This window comes from Ailuropoda melanoleuca, chromosome 9 (genome assembly GCF_002007445.2).
Source record: "Ailuropoda melanoleuca isolate Jingjing chromosome 9, ASM200744v2, whole genome shotgun sequence".
NCBI lineage: Eukaryota > Metazoa > Chordata > Mammalia > Carnivora > Ursidae > Ailuropoda > Ailuropoda melanoleuca.
The window spans coordinates 17352512-17369121 of record NC_048226.1 but is presented as its reverse complement, the minus strand read 5'-3'; the positions used below and the strand labels follow the sequence as shown (position 1 = coordinate 17369121).

General features: G+C 39.4%; 1 protein-coding gene across 3 annotated transcripts in view; it reads right to left on the bottom strand.

Annotated features, from left to right (window-relative positions):
- Positions 1 to 3464: 3464 nt before the first annotated feature.
- The window catches only part of LRRC28 (leucine rich repeat containing 28), a 160541-nt gene continuing 147395 nt past the window's right edge, over positions 3465 to 16610 (bottom strand). For all 3 annotated transcript variants that reach the window (XM_034667928.1, XM_034667931.1, XM_034667929.1), the window contains one exon: positions 3465 to 3779. In XM_034667928.1, coding sequence (XP_034523819.1) covers positions 3707 to 3779 — 73 coding nt within the window. In that variant the 3' untranslated portion in view covers positions 3465 to 3706. The remainder of the gene's footprint in view (positions 3780 to 16610) is intronic.

Here is a 16610-nt window from a genome sequence, read left to right as displayed (position 1 = left end):
TCGAAGAGAACATCTCAGGTTGTAAAGCAATCTCTTCTCCCGACCAAGGATAACAGTCACTGAGCTATGATTAGTCCCTTTTTTAGAGACACTTGCATTACATTCAGCTCTACTAGCTGATGACACAGGGAGGTACTTTCTGGGCCGGGACAGTGAGACTTGAATGATTTGTACATAGACATGGAGCCATTTTCCAAAAATACAGACTTTATAAAAAATCCCCTTTGTTTAAGAGAAGGCAAGCAAGATAGTCACTGAATTCCTGGAGAAATGTAGGAGAGCCTCATTAGGAGTAAGCAGTAGTCAGTGGAAACCACAAAAATAATAAAAGCATAGTAAAATGGCCAGGGTTATGTAAGGATACATTTTTAAATAAGATTCCTCAAAAGAGTGTGTTTACAAGTCTGTGAAATGAATTTACATCTCAATATTTCATTACATCAGGTTGCATTAGTGTTGGCCCAGTTAGGAACCCATGTTCATAAATCATCTGAATAAAAATGTTTTGACTTCTGCTGAAGTAATGCATCATTTTAAGCTTTCTGCAGTAAAGATAAAAATGTCTGATTTTTCAATTCAGGAAAGAGAAACCTAATTTTACTATTAGTAATTTTTTTAAACTGGCTTTCAAAGTCCCCAGAAATGACAAAATAGGTATATATTTTAGGGAAAACTATCTGCAAACCTTCATAGCTAACTGATGCTGAAATCTTTTTTCTGACTGTAAACTGTAAATTTGTAATGCTAAATGTGGAAGAGAAGTGAGATGCACATTAAATTAGACAAGCCAGATGTGAAAGGTTTTAGTGAGTGGTAAGTACGTTGACCGAGACATTTAATGCATACCTCGCTTTTCTGGAAGAGGAGAGCCGGATAATAAAGGAGGTCATCACTCTTCTCTATTAACCAGAGTGGATCCCCCACCAGCCAGGGCTCTTTTGTGTATTGATCATTTTGAAGAGTTTTAAAGTGTGCTAAAAACATGTATTGTATTCACTGAAGATGCAGCATTTCATCTAACATTGTTATGTAATCAAGGATTTTGGTATGATAACACTTAGGCATATTGAAGAACACTGATAAGGTAATCTACTTAAAATGGACCCCGTTTGCACTGTGTCATAAGGGTTTGCCTACACCCATCAGGGAGCCTAGATTTAAAAATTTACTGTGAAGGGGCACCTGGGTGGCTTAGTCGGTTAAGCATCTGACTCTTGATCTCAGCTCGGATCTTGGTCTTGGTCATGAGTTTGAGTCCCGCGTGGAGCCACACCTCAGATTACTCAGGTAAACTTACCCAGACTATATTTTCCAAGTAAGTCACTTTTTTTTTTTGCATTACTATAACTGCATAAAATATTTCTCTACCTAGTATACCTGTTACTTAAGAAAACACATATATACTAACTTTAGAGTTTTCTGCAAAGCTGCAGACTCAATTCAAAGACATAGCACAGGGGCCAGTTTTCTCCAGTCTACAGCATTCCTTTAGAGTATCCGAGGGTTAAGAATGACATCAGTGACTGCAGTACAAAATTTTTCATAATCAACAGCACCAGGGAAGCCAGATTACAAATTCCACTTCTCATCAATTAGGCTGGGTCCTGCACCGAGGATTAAGATTGAGACTGCCCGAAAAGGTTGGTGGATGCATGTTGTTCATAATGGGTAGAGAGAGGATGCTCGGACGGTCTGAGCATCTTTGTAAAATTTCAAACAGTTAAGACAGAATTATTACATATCCTTCTCTCATCAAGCATCCTGAACAGGTTAGCACCTTTCACTGCTCCGTTGTAAGACCTGGGCTTGTAAAGGGTGAAATAGAAAGACGTTGCGGTGTATTTACCGTCACTTAAATGAGAGGCAGCAGCCACTTAGGCCCGAATCACATTTGTGAAGTTTCATGCCGCATTTTTCCGCTGCCAACTTATATACATGTAGAGGTTACGCTAAAACTTCAATTATTCCAAAGGATGAAAGAAGTGTTATATTTTGATATAGATCTTCAGTTCCTATTATACTAAAAGCCTTTGAAATGTGAGGGCTGACCAGGCCAAGTTATGAAAGGGACAAGAGGAAGGAAGAACAGTGGAAATGCAGTTGGAACACACGGTACCGTTCTGTCTTCACCATTCTACGGGGAGAGAGTCTGCTTTCCGGGCAGCAGGTGGTGTGACTGAAAAGATCACACATTCGTCAGGAACCGCGTAGGATTTTTAGCACCGTGAGAGCTCAGCATTACAGATTTAGGGCAGCTAATAAAATTCCAGAGACCAAGTTTTTGACAAGTCTGAAATTTTTTGGAAATAATTTTCCTACCAAGTAAATCTTCTTGGTTCCCCTTTTAGTTCTGCGCTAGAGAAAACTCTGTATAATTAAAATTAAAAAAGAATCGCTTCGCAGCAACCAGATGAACATCTGGCAGCAAAGCCACATTAAAATGCTCTCCTTTCAAAGGAAGAGCAAATATGTGGCTCTTCCATTAAGAGCATTTCTTCTGTCAGAGTGTAATCTCATAGACTTTCCATTTATGGTCTTTTCTGTTTCTTTCCCCAAAAGTCCAAGGCTGAATTTGAACCTGCAATTTTTCTGTATTTTCTCAGTGGTATCTGGACAATAGTGTGTTAAGTACATAAGAAATCTAGGGTCAAAATGAAGATAATCTAATGCACCTCGTATTTAAATATATGTGCACAGGCTGTACTTATTATCACCTGGCTAAAAACTGGGAGCAGAAGTAGCTGGAGTCTGTTTTTCACATGTAACAAAAATATTTCAAAGTTAATACAAATTTAATCATAAGCCCATCTAGCCAAAAGCACCGGAGGACATATTTTCATGTGTTTTATCTCTCCCTTTCTCATTAGCCAGAAAATGTTTAAATCCAGAAAGAAAATCAGATCTTTTAAAGCCTCAAATATTCTTCAAACTCATCTCACATTTAAAAAAAAAATCATTTTTCTCAAGATAGCCTTTCAAGATAAGAGTGTATTTCATTTATCATCTGCATTTTCATATTTAAAAACTCCCACAAAGTTCTCTTGATGTGTTGCAAAACTTATAAACAGGGTTGTAACGTTCCGGAGGGTGTATGCTAGGACCCTAGCAGGGCCTCCACCGGAGTCTAACTTTGCTGCCAACTCATGCCCATCCCTCTCCCCCCACCCCCCAGCCCCTCCTCCCGCCTGTTATCCAATATTATGGAAGCCATAGAGTTTGCTGAACTTCGGCAAAAACTTGGAGGACAATCTCTGGGGGAAATGATTCCCTGGGTAAAAAAAAGGAGAGGAAAAGAATAAAAGTATCTTGAAGGTACATGTGTTCAGAAGTCAATTGGGCTGTTATCAAATTAGAGTTCTTCAGGCAACGGAAACTTGGCTTTCAAGATTTGGGGAGGCACACCACACTAAATAGTTTGCGTATGAGACACGCTCACATGAAAAGAAAAACACAGAAGACAAAGGGTCCTTCATGTGGGGGAGGATATATTCCAACTTGGGGGGAAGGGTGAAGGCGGTTCAGCTCTGAAGCTCAATCATGACATTTCCAGAGAGTTCTGCAGTACCCCCTGCCTTCAACAGGACAGGATGGGAGGGCCTGTTGCGCCAGGCTGGACTGTCCCGTCCTTCTGCCACACAAACACTGTGCGATATGCAGGCAAGTCCAGGGTCAAGTTGGCAACACTCCTGAGGCTCTCGGGTGTTTATCAACTCAGTAGGTCAAAGGTCTGCAGACACTGGGTGGAGCAGCAGTAAGCCACAAAACTAACTGCTGTCCTCCTGGAAGGGGAAGAAACGGAGAGAACACTGTCAGTTCAAGATTCAAGTCTCAGGATTCTTTCCATCAGAGGCAGTCTTTTTCTTTGTTAAAGTAAAGGATTAGGCACGGCCAAAAAAGCACACCACAGAAATGTACATTTCCTTTTAAAACTGAGCACTGGAATCAGGCGAGGTGTGCGTGTACTTGTTGTATTAGTGGTTTTCAAATGACATAATATTCCCCAAGTTAGCAGCTGAGGGAAAAAAGTTTTTTCCAGGTTATGGTCTGAATTCTGCTTATTAGACCCAACAGTGCAAGAACAGAATTTGAAATACATTATTAAATATCATGTCACAGAAAACGTCACCAGTTTAGCTAGAACACTTAATATTATTGAAGAACTTGAGGAAAAACCCCATGATTTTAAGGACTTTATGTTACACTTGTATTCACACAGGATTGTTTGTAGAGGTCATTTCGGAATCTCAGTAAGAGAATTGGAGGGCCTTCTTCCCACCTAGCGGAGGAATCCCATCCCAAACTCCCATTTGGCACCTTTCCAGACTGAGTCATGAGCCCTCTGACCCACTCTGGACAGCCCCAGCTCCCAGAGGCCTGGTTTTCCCACCAGAAGTGCTGTCGTCTGGTGGGGAGAAACTAGCTTACCGTTGTTTCCACAGGCCCTCCTGTGCTGACTGTCTTCTGCTTCCCCCACCCCTTAATCCAGTCTTTGCCTTTCTCTGTTGCCCAAGAAGGTCAACATCTACAGACCCTATCCTCAAAGCTGCCTGACGGCTGGATTTTGACTGGGTTAGGTCGGCGGAGGCATAGCAGGAGGACCAAGGGCAGGAAGAGAGAAAAGCTGAATATTTTCTTTTCTTCCTCTTTTTAAAGTCCAGTTAATTGAGGCATATTAACATACACACACACAAGAAAATTCACCTGCCGAAAGTACACAGTTGAATGAGATTTGAAAAATATACACTTATTTAACACCATACTCAAGATAAGAAGTATTTTTTATTCCCAAAAGTTTCTTGTCTTCATTTGCAGCCAATTGCCAAACCCCCTCCTTAGCCCGCTCCCCACCAAGTCACTGGTGGCAACCACTGGTCATTTTGTTTCTCTGTGGGTTATGATTTACTTTTTCCTGGGCTCTGTCTTCCTAAAGAACCTTCGCTACCATTTTCATCTTGATGGATAAATGCCTTCAAGGCAAGAGCTAGACCTATCTCTGTGGATCCTTTGTCTTAACATTTCTGGATCAATTCGGGATTCCCTTACCAACTGGCTTCCGGCTAGGTTTGGCTGATGGCAAGATAAAGTTCCCTTTGGTGGCCCTTCTCTTAGGGCTCCAGCAACACTTCAACACTCAGCCAGGTAGCGCCAACTCTGCCTCAGCTTTTGCTTCCTGCTTGCAAAGGCCTCGTAGTCAGCCAGAGCTCAGGGCCTTCTCGGGTCTTTCCCGAGAACGTTCACATCATCCCTACGCATGCATGTGGCCACACAGATTCCCAGGGACACGTTAGTGCTTCTTAAAGCCCCTATAGTAACTTTATTCCCCCAGTTCCCCTTTACGGTCAGTCTACTGTTGGCCCCAACAGTTCTTCACCGCCTCAGGCAGCTGTGAGGTTAAACAGTTGCCTCTAATTGGTTTGACAATTTTTGACAAACACCCTCAGAGAAGATGCTTTTTGCACTGGTGAGCTCTGAATGACGTCAAATAGAGATAGGCTGTCAGTGAACCACCAAGCAGGACAATGACAGTGCTCTGGCAAAGGATCTTTGGAGAAGCCCTAGCTCCTTTCCACCCCTTTTCAGTTGCTGCCAGAATGCTGGTTTTTACCTGTGATTGCAGATTCTTGATTTTCAAGGCTAAGACTACAAGATGGGGCTATGAAACCTTCTTACATCACAAAGGTCTCTGTTCTGAGATTCAGCCACTTGTCTTGAGTAAATGCACACCAGGTTGCTGTAAGTCTTTTGTTAATTTCCAGAGTTCTGGAAAATTTGATAGTGACCATTTTTGCCGGTTTTCTCCTTGCTTTTGTGGAAAGATTGAGTATTTGTACTCCATCTCTACCTCTCTGACTAGAGCTCCTACTGGGCAGCCCTTCTGTTGGCTCTAATTCTCAGCAGCCTCCAGATCCCCTTGTCCTTCAGGCCTACAGATGAGGCTGGTAAATCTTCCTACTGTTGTAAGTTTCCAGGGACTTTATCATCCTTGTGGGTGCTCTGAATCCTGCCTCAACTCCTGCAAATAGTCCCTCTCTATTCTTTTCTCTTCAAAATCCCAGCTCATGTGTGTTTTCCAGCCCGTTTCCCAACTGATTTAGTAAATGTTACAAGAAGGGGCCTAAGAAAACAGTCCATCAAGATGGAGTTCTGGAACCAGGTTGGTCAGTGCATGAATGGCCTTCTTACTAGGGAAAAATGCAATGCTGCTAACATGCAGTGTGGTGTGGCTTCAGGACCACTCAAAGTATCACTTAAGCTGACTGCCAAGGGAGGGTAAGGTGCTGGGAGGTCAAGGGGCTGTGGCACTTGATTGCTATGGCATCACAGTGAATTCAGAGACTGTGCATGAGATGGCTTCTTCTGAGGGCTAAAGAGATGATCGTTCCTTGCCCCCATCTCCATCTCTATCCCCAATTACGCACAGTGCCTTGAACTCTCAACTCAGTTCATAGGTAGAGATGAAACATTTCTGTGGTGGCTCTAAAGGAATTCTTATTCTGTGAGCTATAGGAGGGACATGTCTGAAGCCTGAACATACAGGGTGCAGAGCCCATGCCTGCCAGGTAAGGGTACATTCATGTGGAGTCTCTTACACTAAGGTAAAGGTGCTGGCTGGGAAGGTAGGACCTTGAGACTTGAGATTGAAACCTCTGTACAGACACAAGGCTAAGAACCTTGAACTTGTAATATCTCTAAACATTTCTTCACATCAGAAACAGCCTTTCTTACCTTCTGACACAATAACCATTTTCCTGCATAACAATATTTCACTGACTTCATCTGGGATGGTCACCTAAAAAGGAAATGCCTATTCTCTTCAGAACCCACCACCAGCAACAGTCACTGTCTCTAGGGCCACAAAAGGTGTAAAATCCCAGCATGATCCAGAGAATTAATTGCAAGGCCAGCTACTGGGGGAGAGAACATACACGAAGAAGTTGCAGGATCTTGCCAAATTTTATGATCAGGATCCTGGAAAGCAAGCATGCAGATGGATTCTAAGTAAATTAGCCAGGCTGGATCAGGCCAACGAGAGTGTTCACATATGCCTCAGGATTTAACATGGTAGCCTGAGCACCTGTAATGGTTACTAGAAGTCCTGAGTCAGTAAAGGCCTACAGGCAAGGAGACAGCGATGCTGGAACTCCCGCTGCACACCCCAGAGGGAAGAGATCAAAGGTTTAGAGAAATGGGAACTTTGAAGTGGCTCCACTGCTGTGCAACTTGCTCAGCCGCCTCCTGGAAACCTTTGGGAGAACCAGGGAGGCACTTCCTTCACCAAGACACAAAAGTATGTATTGAGGGGAAGTAGCACACACACCAGATCCTTAATATGACACGTGCCTACTAGAGGGGAGAGGGAAATCCTCCAAATCCTCCAGAAGGTCAGGTGTCTGCTGCATCGGTAAAGTTTCAGAAGAGTTACATCTGGAGCTGCGCTATGAAGAAACAGATGCACCCTGTGGGTCCTTTTGGATTTTCGGGGCAAAATGTATTTGGGTGGGGACTTTTGGTTCTGCTACGATGGACTAGTCCAGTCCTTTCAGGTCCTTTGTCTTACATTTAAAACAAAATAAACTGGCTATAACACAACAAACAAGTATAGGAAGGCTCTGAAGAATAGAAAAAAGGCGGACAACTTAGGGACCTTGGGACTTGAGGGGCAACACAGCAGTGGTGAGTTCCCTACGTTTTCTTACTGCCTCCCCTATAGTGAGATGCGATGCTTGCAGAAACCCAGAACCACCAACAGGCATAGGTTAAAAAAAAAAAAAATCTCCAAGAAAAACTTGTTCCCCCTAGCCAAAGGACCAGGACAGAGACATCTCTAGAGGCAAAGTAGTTGCTTCATACTGGGTATGGGGGAATAGAGAGTGACAGCTCAAGGGTACAAGGTTTCTCATAGGGTGAGAAAAATATTTTAAAATGGACTGTGGTGCTGGCTGCACATACCCATGGATATAGTAAAAACTGCTGAGCTGTATACTTTAAACAGGTGAACTGTATGATATGTGAATCATGTCATTAAAGCTGTTTTAAAAATAACAGCACTGAAAGGAGAAATAGACAAATGCACAATTAGAGTGGATACTTCAACATCCCACTCTCAGCAACTGGCAGAACTAGTAGAGAGAAAATCAGCAGAAGTACAGAAAAACCAAATAACTCAATTAAACCAAAGAATCTAACTGATGTATATAGAACACTCTGCCCAACAACAGCAGAAAACACTCCCCCCCCCAAAAGTACCTGGGACATTCACCAGGGTAGACTGTATCCCTGGCTATAAAACATACTTCAACAAATTGGAAAGAACTGAAATTATACAGAGGACACATGTGGTTTCATCCTTGATAAAGAGCAGAGCAGTCATCATTCCTGCTCATATGAGAACAAGCTGAACAAACTGAAAATCAACAACTTTTCTTCCAGCCACCAGGGAACTGAGGGTGTAGGGCAAAGAACAACCTCAAAGTCTGGAGAGACGGGTAAATCTAGAGAGTCGTAGCTGAGATTTGCTCACCTGGACAGAACACACTGCTGAGTGTGGGCTAGCCTGAGAATCACATAGTCCTGGGGCTGCAATCTTAGCATTGTCCCACACAGTCTTGGGTCTTTCTTACCTGTCATGGGCTGTCATGGTAAAAAATTAAAAAAAAAAAATCCCCTTGCAGCTCAGTGAGGAGGAGGAAAGAAGCAGTTATTGTGTAACACGCCCAGAGCTCTGTCCAGAACAAACGACTGCTCTCCAGAGGAAAAGAGCTTATCAGAGCCTTATCTCAGCTGGAGAAGGGCACTGTTCCCACTCCAGCCCCCCTCTAGCCTACCCATATAACCTAGTGGGGGGAGGCAAGCTATGAGACATGACAGAGACTTGTCAAAGTCCAGCCCAGATATACAGGCACACTAAAATATTGAGATGTAATCATAAAATTTCAGAATGCTTCCTTACCTCACATCTTAGCACCAGAGTAATGGGTTCCCAGCATAAGAACAGTGGATTACAGATAGAACAACTACAAGATGCTGACTCTCTGAGGAGTAGTACCCAGGGAAGCCCAAAGTCAAGTGAGGAGACTTAAACAAGGACACGAAAAGAATCTGCATTTGAAGCCTCTGGCAACTACACCTTCAGCAAATATGAGACACAGCCCAACTCCTAGCCTGATTAACATAAAATTTCACACTAAACGACTACTTACCTCAGTTCCTTTTTACCCAATAACACATATCTGACTTTCAACAAAAAATTACAGACACGACATAAGGCAAGAAAAAGCACATGTTGAAGAGACAAAGAAAACTTCAGAACCAGAGCCAGATATGACACAGATATTGGGATTTACTAGACAGGGAATTTTGAAAAGTAGAACAGAAAATCCAATATCTGGGGGACAATTTCTAAAGGAGCAACATATGCATAATTAGAATACCAGAAGGAGAAAAAGGAGAGAAAGGAACAGAAATTTGAGGTAGTAATGGTGAAGAACTTTACAAAATTAGTAACAGATCCAGTAGCATAACAGCACCGAGCAGGATAAATATCAAAAACAAAACAAAACAACCCCAAGTGACACATAGGCATATCATATTCAAACCAGAAAAAGGAAAAAGGACATTTTCAAAAAAGCAGAGGGAAAAAAGAAAAACAACCCTTACCTATAGAACAAGTATATGAACTACAGTGGACTTATTAGAAACCAGGAAAGCAAGGAAAGAGTGGAGTAAAATAATTAGTGTGCTCAAAAAAAAAAAAANGCTCAAAAAAAAAAAAAATCACTACCTTAGAATTCTATACCCAGTAAATTATCCTTCAAAAGTAAAGGAATATAGGGGCACCTGAGTGGCACAGCGGTTAAGCGTCTGCCTTCGGCTCAGGACGTGATCCCGGCGTTATGGGATCGAGCCCCACATCNGCCTGAGTGGCACAGCGGTTAAGTGTCTGCCTTCGGCTCAGGACATGATCCCGGCGTTATGGGATCGAGCCCCACATCAGGCTCCTCCGCTATGAGCCTGCTTCTTCCTCTCCCACTCCCCCTGCTTGTGTTCCCTCTCTCGCTGGCTGTNCTGTCTCTATCTCTGTCGAATAAATAAATAAAATCTTAAAAAAAAAAAACAAAAGTAAAGGAATATAAAGACTTTTTCATACAAACTGATAGCTGTGGAAAATTCATTGCCAGGCACACTAGCCCTGCAAGAAAGGTTGGAAGGAGTTCTTCAGTGAGAAGGAAAAGGATATAGGTCAGAACTCAGGTCTCAAAAAAAAAAAAAGCAGGAGGCCTGCTAGAGAAGGAATAAATAAAGGTAACATAAAATACTTTATTTTTCTAATTTTCAGTTGATCTAAAATATAACTTGCTTAAAGTAATAAGGGTAGTAATGTATAGTATGAGTACCACAGATGGATAGTGAGATGAACGATAGCAATTTCATAAAGGATGACAGGGAGGAATGTGAAATGTTCTCTTACAAGACACTTGTACTACACATTGAGTAATATAAGTGTCATTTGAAGATGGGATTTAGTGAAAAAATGTATATTGCGAACTCTAAGGAAACCACTATACATTTTTTAAAAAGGACTATAATCAGTATGCTAAGAGAGGAGATAAAATGGAATCATGTGAAATGCTCAATTAAAACTAGAGTAGGCAGAAAAAGGGGGGGAAGCAATGAAGAACAAATATAAAAAATAGAAAACAATTATAAAACACAGTAGATATTAATCCAACTAAATCAATAATCACTTTAAATTTGAATTGTCTAAATATACCAATTAAAAGACAGAAACTATATCAGTGGGTGAAAAAACAAGACCCAACTACATGTTGTGTACAAGAAACCCACTTTAAACATACAGATGTGGACAGGTTAAGAGTAAAGGCGGGGGGGAAGACAAAGCATGTTAACACTAATCAAAAGAAAGATGGAATAGCTATATCAATTTCAGACGAAGTGGACTTTAGGCCAAAGAAAAGTATCAGACATAGGAGGGTCATGACATCATGATACAGGTGTTAATTATCCAAAAAGACATAACAATGGGAAATGTGTATGAACCTAATGACAGAGCATCAAAACATTTGAGGCACAAAATTATAGAACCATAAGAAGAAATAGACAAACCCACTATTAGAGCTGGAGATTTCAATACCCCTCTTTCAGTAACTAATAGATCCAGAAAGCAGAAAAAATAAGAGAAAAAATAGTTGAACTTAATGACATCATTAATAAACTGGACCTGACGTTTATAGATACTCTATCCAACAAAAAAGAAATACACATTCTTCTCAAGCTCATGATAATTCAGCAAAATAGACCACATTCTAGGACATAAAATCACAGCATAACAAATTTAAAACAAGAGAAATTATACAAACTTTGTTCTCAGACCACTACTGGAATTAACCAGAAATCAATAATAGACAGGTGGAAAATCCCCAAATATTTGAAAATTAAATAATTAAATTCTAAAAAATACAGGGGTGAAAGAACAGGTCTCCAGAGAAATTAAAATATTTTGAACTGAGGGGCGCCTGGGTGGCTCAGTTGGTTAAGTGTCTAACTCTTAATTTCGGCTCAGGTCATGATCTCAGGGTCATGGTATTGAGCTCCATGTAGTCTGCTTGAGATTCTCTCTCTCCCTCTGCCTCTCCCCCAGCTTGTGCTCTCACTCTCTCTCTCAAAAAGTAATAAAGAATCCAAGAAAAATATTTTGAATTGAATGAAAATGAAATACAACTGGTCAAAAAATTGTAGGATGCAGCAGAAGCAGTATTAAAGGGAAGCTCGTAGCACATGAAACACATATGTTAGGAAGAGAGCTCTAAAATCAATAACCTGAGCTTCCATTACGAAGTCAGAGAATGAAAAACAATTTATGAAGAAAGTCTAAAGTAAGTAAAAATCATAGAGCATGTTCTCTGTCCATAATGGAATCAAATTAGAAATCCATAACAGAAAGACAACAGGAAAATCTCCAAATGTGGAAATAAAATAACACAGTTCTTTGACCTTCTCTGACCCATGGGTCAAATGACTACTTTCCCATGGATTAAAGAGGCAGTCTCAAAGGATATAAAAACTTACATGGACTGAATGAAAATGAAAATACAACATATCAAAAAATTTTAAGACATAGTAAAGCAGTGCTGAGAGAAAAATTTAAAGTGCTTAACGGAAAAGTCTCAAATCAATAATCTGAGCTTCTACTCTAAGCCCTACCCCCACCCCCAAAAAGGCAAAGTAAACCTGAAGCAAGCAGAAGGAAGAAATAATAAAGAAATCAATGAAACTGAAAATCTGACTAGGATTAAGAAGATCAGTAAAATTGATTCATCTTTAGCGAGACTGAAAAGATAAATAGAGGGAAGGCTCTCTTAGTATAAGAAATGAAACAGGTGATATCAGTATAGATCCTAAAGCCATTAAAATATGAGCATATTATGAACAAGTTCATAGTCATAAATCTGTGAACTGAGAATAGATGAATTCCTTGAAAACTACAAACTACCAACACTCAACCAAGATGAAATATCAAGCCTGAATAGTCTTATAACTATTAAAGAAACTGACTTTGTTATTAAAAAAAAATAAATTTCCACTGGGGAATTCTATCAAACATTTAAAGAAGAGCTAAGAGGAATTTTTACACAATCTCTTGTAGAAAAATAGAAGAGGAGGAACACTTTCCAACTCAATTTATGAGGACAGTGTTACTCTGACTCAAAAGCCAAAGAGTACAAATCCAGAAAACTACAGACCATATCTCTCATGAACATAGATACAAAAATCTTCAACAAAGTAATCCTCAACTAAGTTAATACAGAAATGTAGAAAAAGAACTATACACCATGATCAAATGGGAGTTATTCTGGGTATGTAAGGCTGGTTTAATATTTGCAAATCAGTCTCATCTACCATATCAACAGGTGAATGAAAAAATATTGTATGGTATCAGTGGACTCAGAAAAAGCAATTGACAAAATACAACATCCATTCATGATAAAAAGTCTCAGCAAACTAGGAATAAAGGGGAATCTTTCTCAATTTGATAATTAGAATCTACAAAAAAAAAACCTACTGCCAACATCACACTTTAAAGTTATGTCTACTTTCACCACCTTAAGCAACATTGTACTTGAAGTTTTAACCATTGCAATAAGGCAAGAAAAAGAAATAAAAGGCATACGGAATGGGGGAGACGTAAAATTATTTCTGCTTTCAGATGGCATGATATGATCCTCTACATAGAAAATACAAGGGATCTACAAAAAATACTCCCGACTTTTAAGCAAGTTCAGCAAGGCTGCAGGCACATTAGATCAAAACACAAAAATAAATCACATTTCCACACGCTAATAATGAACAGATGGAAATTGGAATTTAAAAATATAATATCACTTGTAGTCACAAAGAAAGTGAAATATTTGAATATAAATTTAACAAAACATATAAGGATCTGAACACTGAACATTATTAAATACTGATGAAAGAAATAAGAGTACCTAAATAAATGGAGAAGTCATGGTATTCACACACTGGCAGACTCAACATAGCAAAGATGTTAATTCTCTCCAAGTTGATCTATAGATCGAATGCAGTTCTTTTCAAAATTCAGCACAAGGGTCTTTTATTGAGACAAAGATGAGCTTATTCTAAAATTTATATGGAAATGCAGAGGCTCTAGAATAGTTAATACAATCTGGAAAGAGAAGAATAAAGTAAAAAAATCACTTTTTCCGATGTTAAGGCCTAATACATAACTATAGAATCAACACAGTTTGGCTGACTAAGAGATAGACACAGACCACTGAAACAGAATAGGGAGCATCCTTATGACCTTGAGGTAGGTAAGGATTACTTAGGACACAAAAAGCACTAAATATAAAATTAAAATGGATAAATTTGACTTGATCAAAATTAAAACCTGCTTTGCAAATTACACTCATAAAATGAAAAGGCAAGCGTCACTTTTGAGATTTTTTCAATTCAGGAAACTACATAAATTTTAAGCCATTAGATACTTTGTATTATACTTTAATTAAAAGAAAATAAAGTTGGTTAAAACCCTATTTCAGATAATTTGCTACACCAGAATGTATATANACTTAGGACACAAAAAGCACTAAATATAAAATTAAAATGGATAAATTTGACTTGATCAAAATTAAAACCTGCTTTGCAAATTACACTCATAAAATGAAAAGGCAAGCATCACTTTTGAGATTTTCTCAATTCAGGAAACTACATAAATTTTAAGCCATTAGATACTTTGTATTACTTTAATTAAAAGAAAATAAAGTTGGTTAAAACCCTATTTCAGATAATTTGCTACACCAGAATGTATATATTTGTATACATCACAACTGAAATGAAACTCAGACACAAAATGATCTAATGGTCACTTGGTAAGTGGATGGTAAGTGGAATTTTGAGGATCAGTTAATCAAAATTAACTCTTTTTTTAAATAACTGTTATGTGAAAATCATTCATAGAAGCAATACATTTCATGCCACTGCATTTTTAAAAATAAAGGTTCTAAGCAAAAAGAATCCAACTCCATAAAGATGTGGGTTGTTTTTTTGTTTTTGTTTTTGTTTTTAACTTACTGAAGCATCATGCCCATTGACATCACTAACTCCTTATGATGCTCAAGGGAGTAGGGTGGGTAACCTGGAGGTGTCATATCTGTACTATAAAAAAATCCCAACTCTGTGTACTTACTTACTTTTGGGAGATTCATCTAACAACACATTGTATCTGGTTGTTGCATTAATGATCTAAGTTGTTACAAGAACACCCAGTCTACTGCCTTGGGAATGGATTTGTGCTGGTTTGATACTTTAAAATTCCAGAACTGTGGCACCAGAGACATGATAGTTTTAGGGGAGAAATTTTGAGCTAAGCAATAAACTCTACAGTTAGGAAAAAGATGCTAGTAAATTCTACAAAGAACATCAGACATGACATTTGTTGCTTTAGAATCTCTGAACTTATTTATAGGCGAGGCAGGAAAAAGAGCATTTCAGCTTAGTTTTAAAGTACAGAAATACCGCTATTCTTAAAAAAAAAATCACAATGTGGTTGGCACATACTGGAGCCCAAAATATCATAAGAAATATGGTATTTTCTTTGCAAACGTGTTTCCTGATTAGAAACAAAAAGCATAGTCTTGACTCATACAGAAATTCAAGCCAGAAGAAAAATAATATTTATTAGACAGAATTTATCAGATGACATCCCAAGCCTGTGCACATATTAAGGGAGAATCATCTCATGACATATTTATATGTGTTACATTTATGTTAACAGTGCTTGTTATGTTTGTAACTTGTTACATATATGTAACTGCTTGTTACATTTATATTAACAGTGACTGTCTCTCATGGGAAGATCCCGCGTGCAGAACTACAGGCTTACGTATTAGCTTCTGTACTTGATGGGTCCATGGCCTAGAACATTAGGGGTGCAATATGGACAGGGAAAGAAGTATCAGCTGGTTTGGTCATAGGTGAATCCCCAGTACCTGGTACCAAGTTTGGCACATAGCACATGGTCAATACATAACTGTTGAGTGATACAAGGAGGAAAAAAACAGTTAAGAACAATTTACTTCATTTGTTGAAGAATATTTTGCCTGTGCAAAGTTTCATAAGTCACCTTAAGAGGGTGCCAATGAATAGACTTTCTTCTGAAAGAAACACAAAAATCCCAAACACAACAAGCAAATAATGTCAGTATTACTGATATTAATTGTTTCACAGAAGAAAGTAATAGCCATAAAAAGCAAGGGTAAGGAAATGAGAAGCATCTCATAAGTGATCTGACCATATAAGAATTCAAAGAGATTATTTACAGATCATCTACAGTAAGTGGGAGAAGGGAGTGCTAAGTTGTTCTGAAAGATGGAGGGAAGCTGTAAAACAGAGTTCTTAATGCCTCTCACAAACAGGCTTCTACCGGAGGCACAACAGTCACCCAGGCATCTGGCTTTCTCATATCATCACTCTGGCCTAAAAGACCAAGGAGAATTCCTGAAGAATACCAAACTCTAACTCTGAGCTTGAAAGCAGCAGACTGAAGCCATGAAGACCTACCTACCTGCTTGCCGGGGAGGCTCAATGCGTATCTGCCGACTAACTGGACAAATTAATAAATGAGTGGGTAAGTTATTCTGAGCTCTTTGGAAGTAACTCCAATGGCAATTTTTAAACAGGAATAGAGAAAAAATTATAAAATTCCCATGGAACCAAATAGCCAAACAAATCTTGAGAAAGAACAAGACTGGAGGCATCTCACTTCCTGACTTCAGAGTATTTTACAAGACTTTAGTAATCAAAACAGTATGGAACTGGCATAAAGACAGACACACAGACACATGGAACAGGACAGAGAGCCTAGAAATAAACCCACACATACACTGTCAACGGATTTCCACTGTCAAAGGAAGCCAAGAACACACAATGGGAAAAGCACGTCTCCCCAACAAATGGTGCTGGGAAACTGGACATCCACAGGCAAAAGAATGAAACTGCACCTTTATCCTACACCTATACACACATGCATAAAAAGATCAACTCAAAATGGATCGAAGACATACGCAAGACCT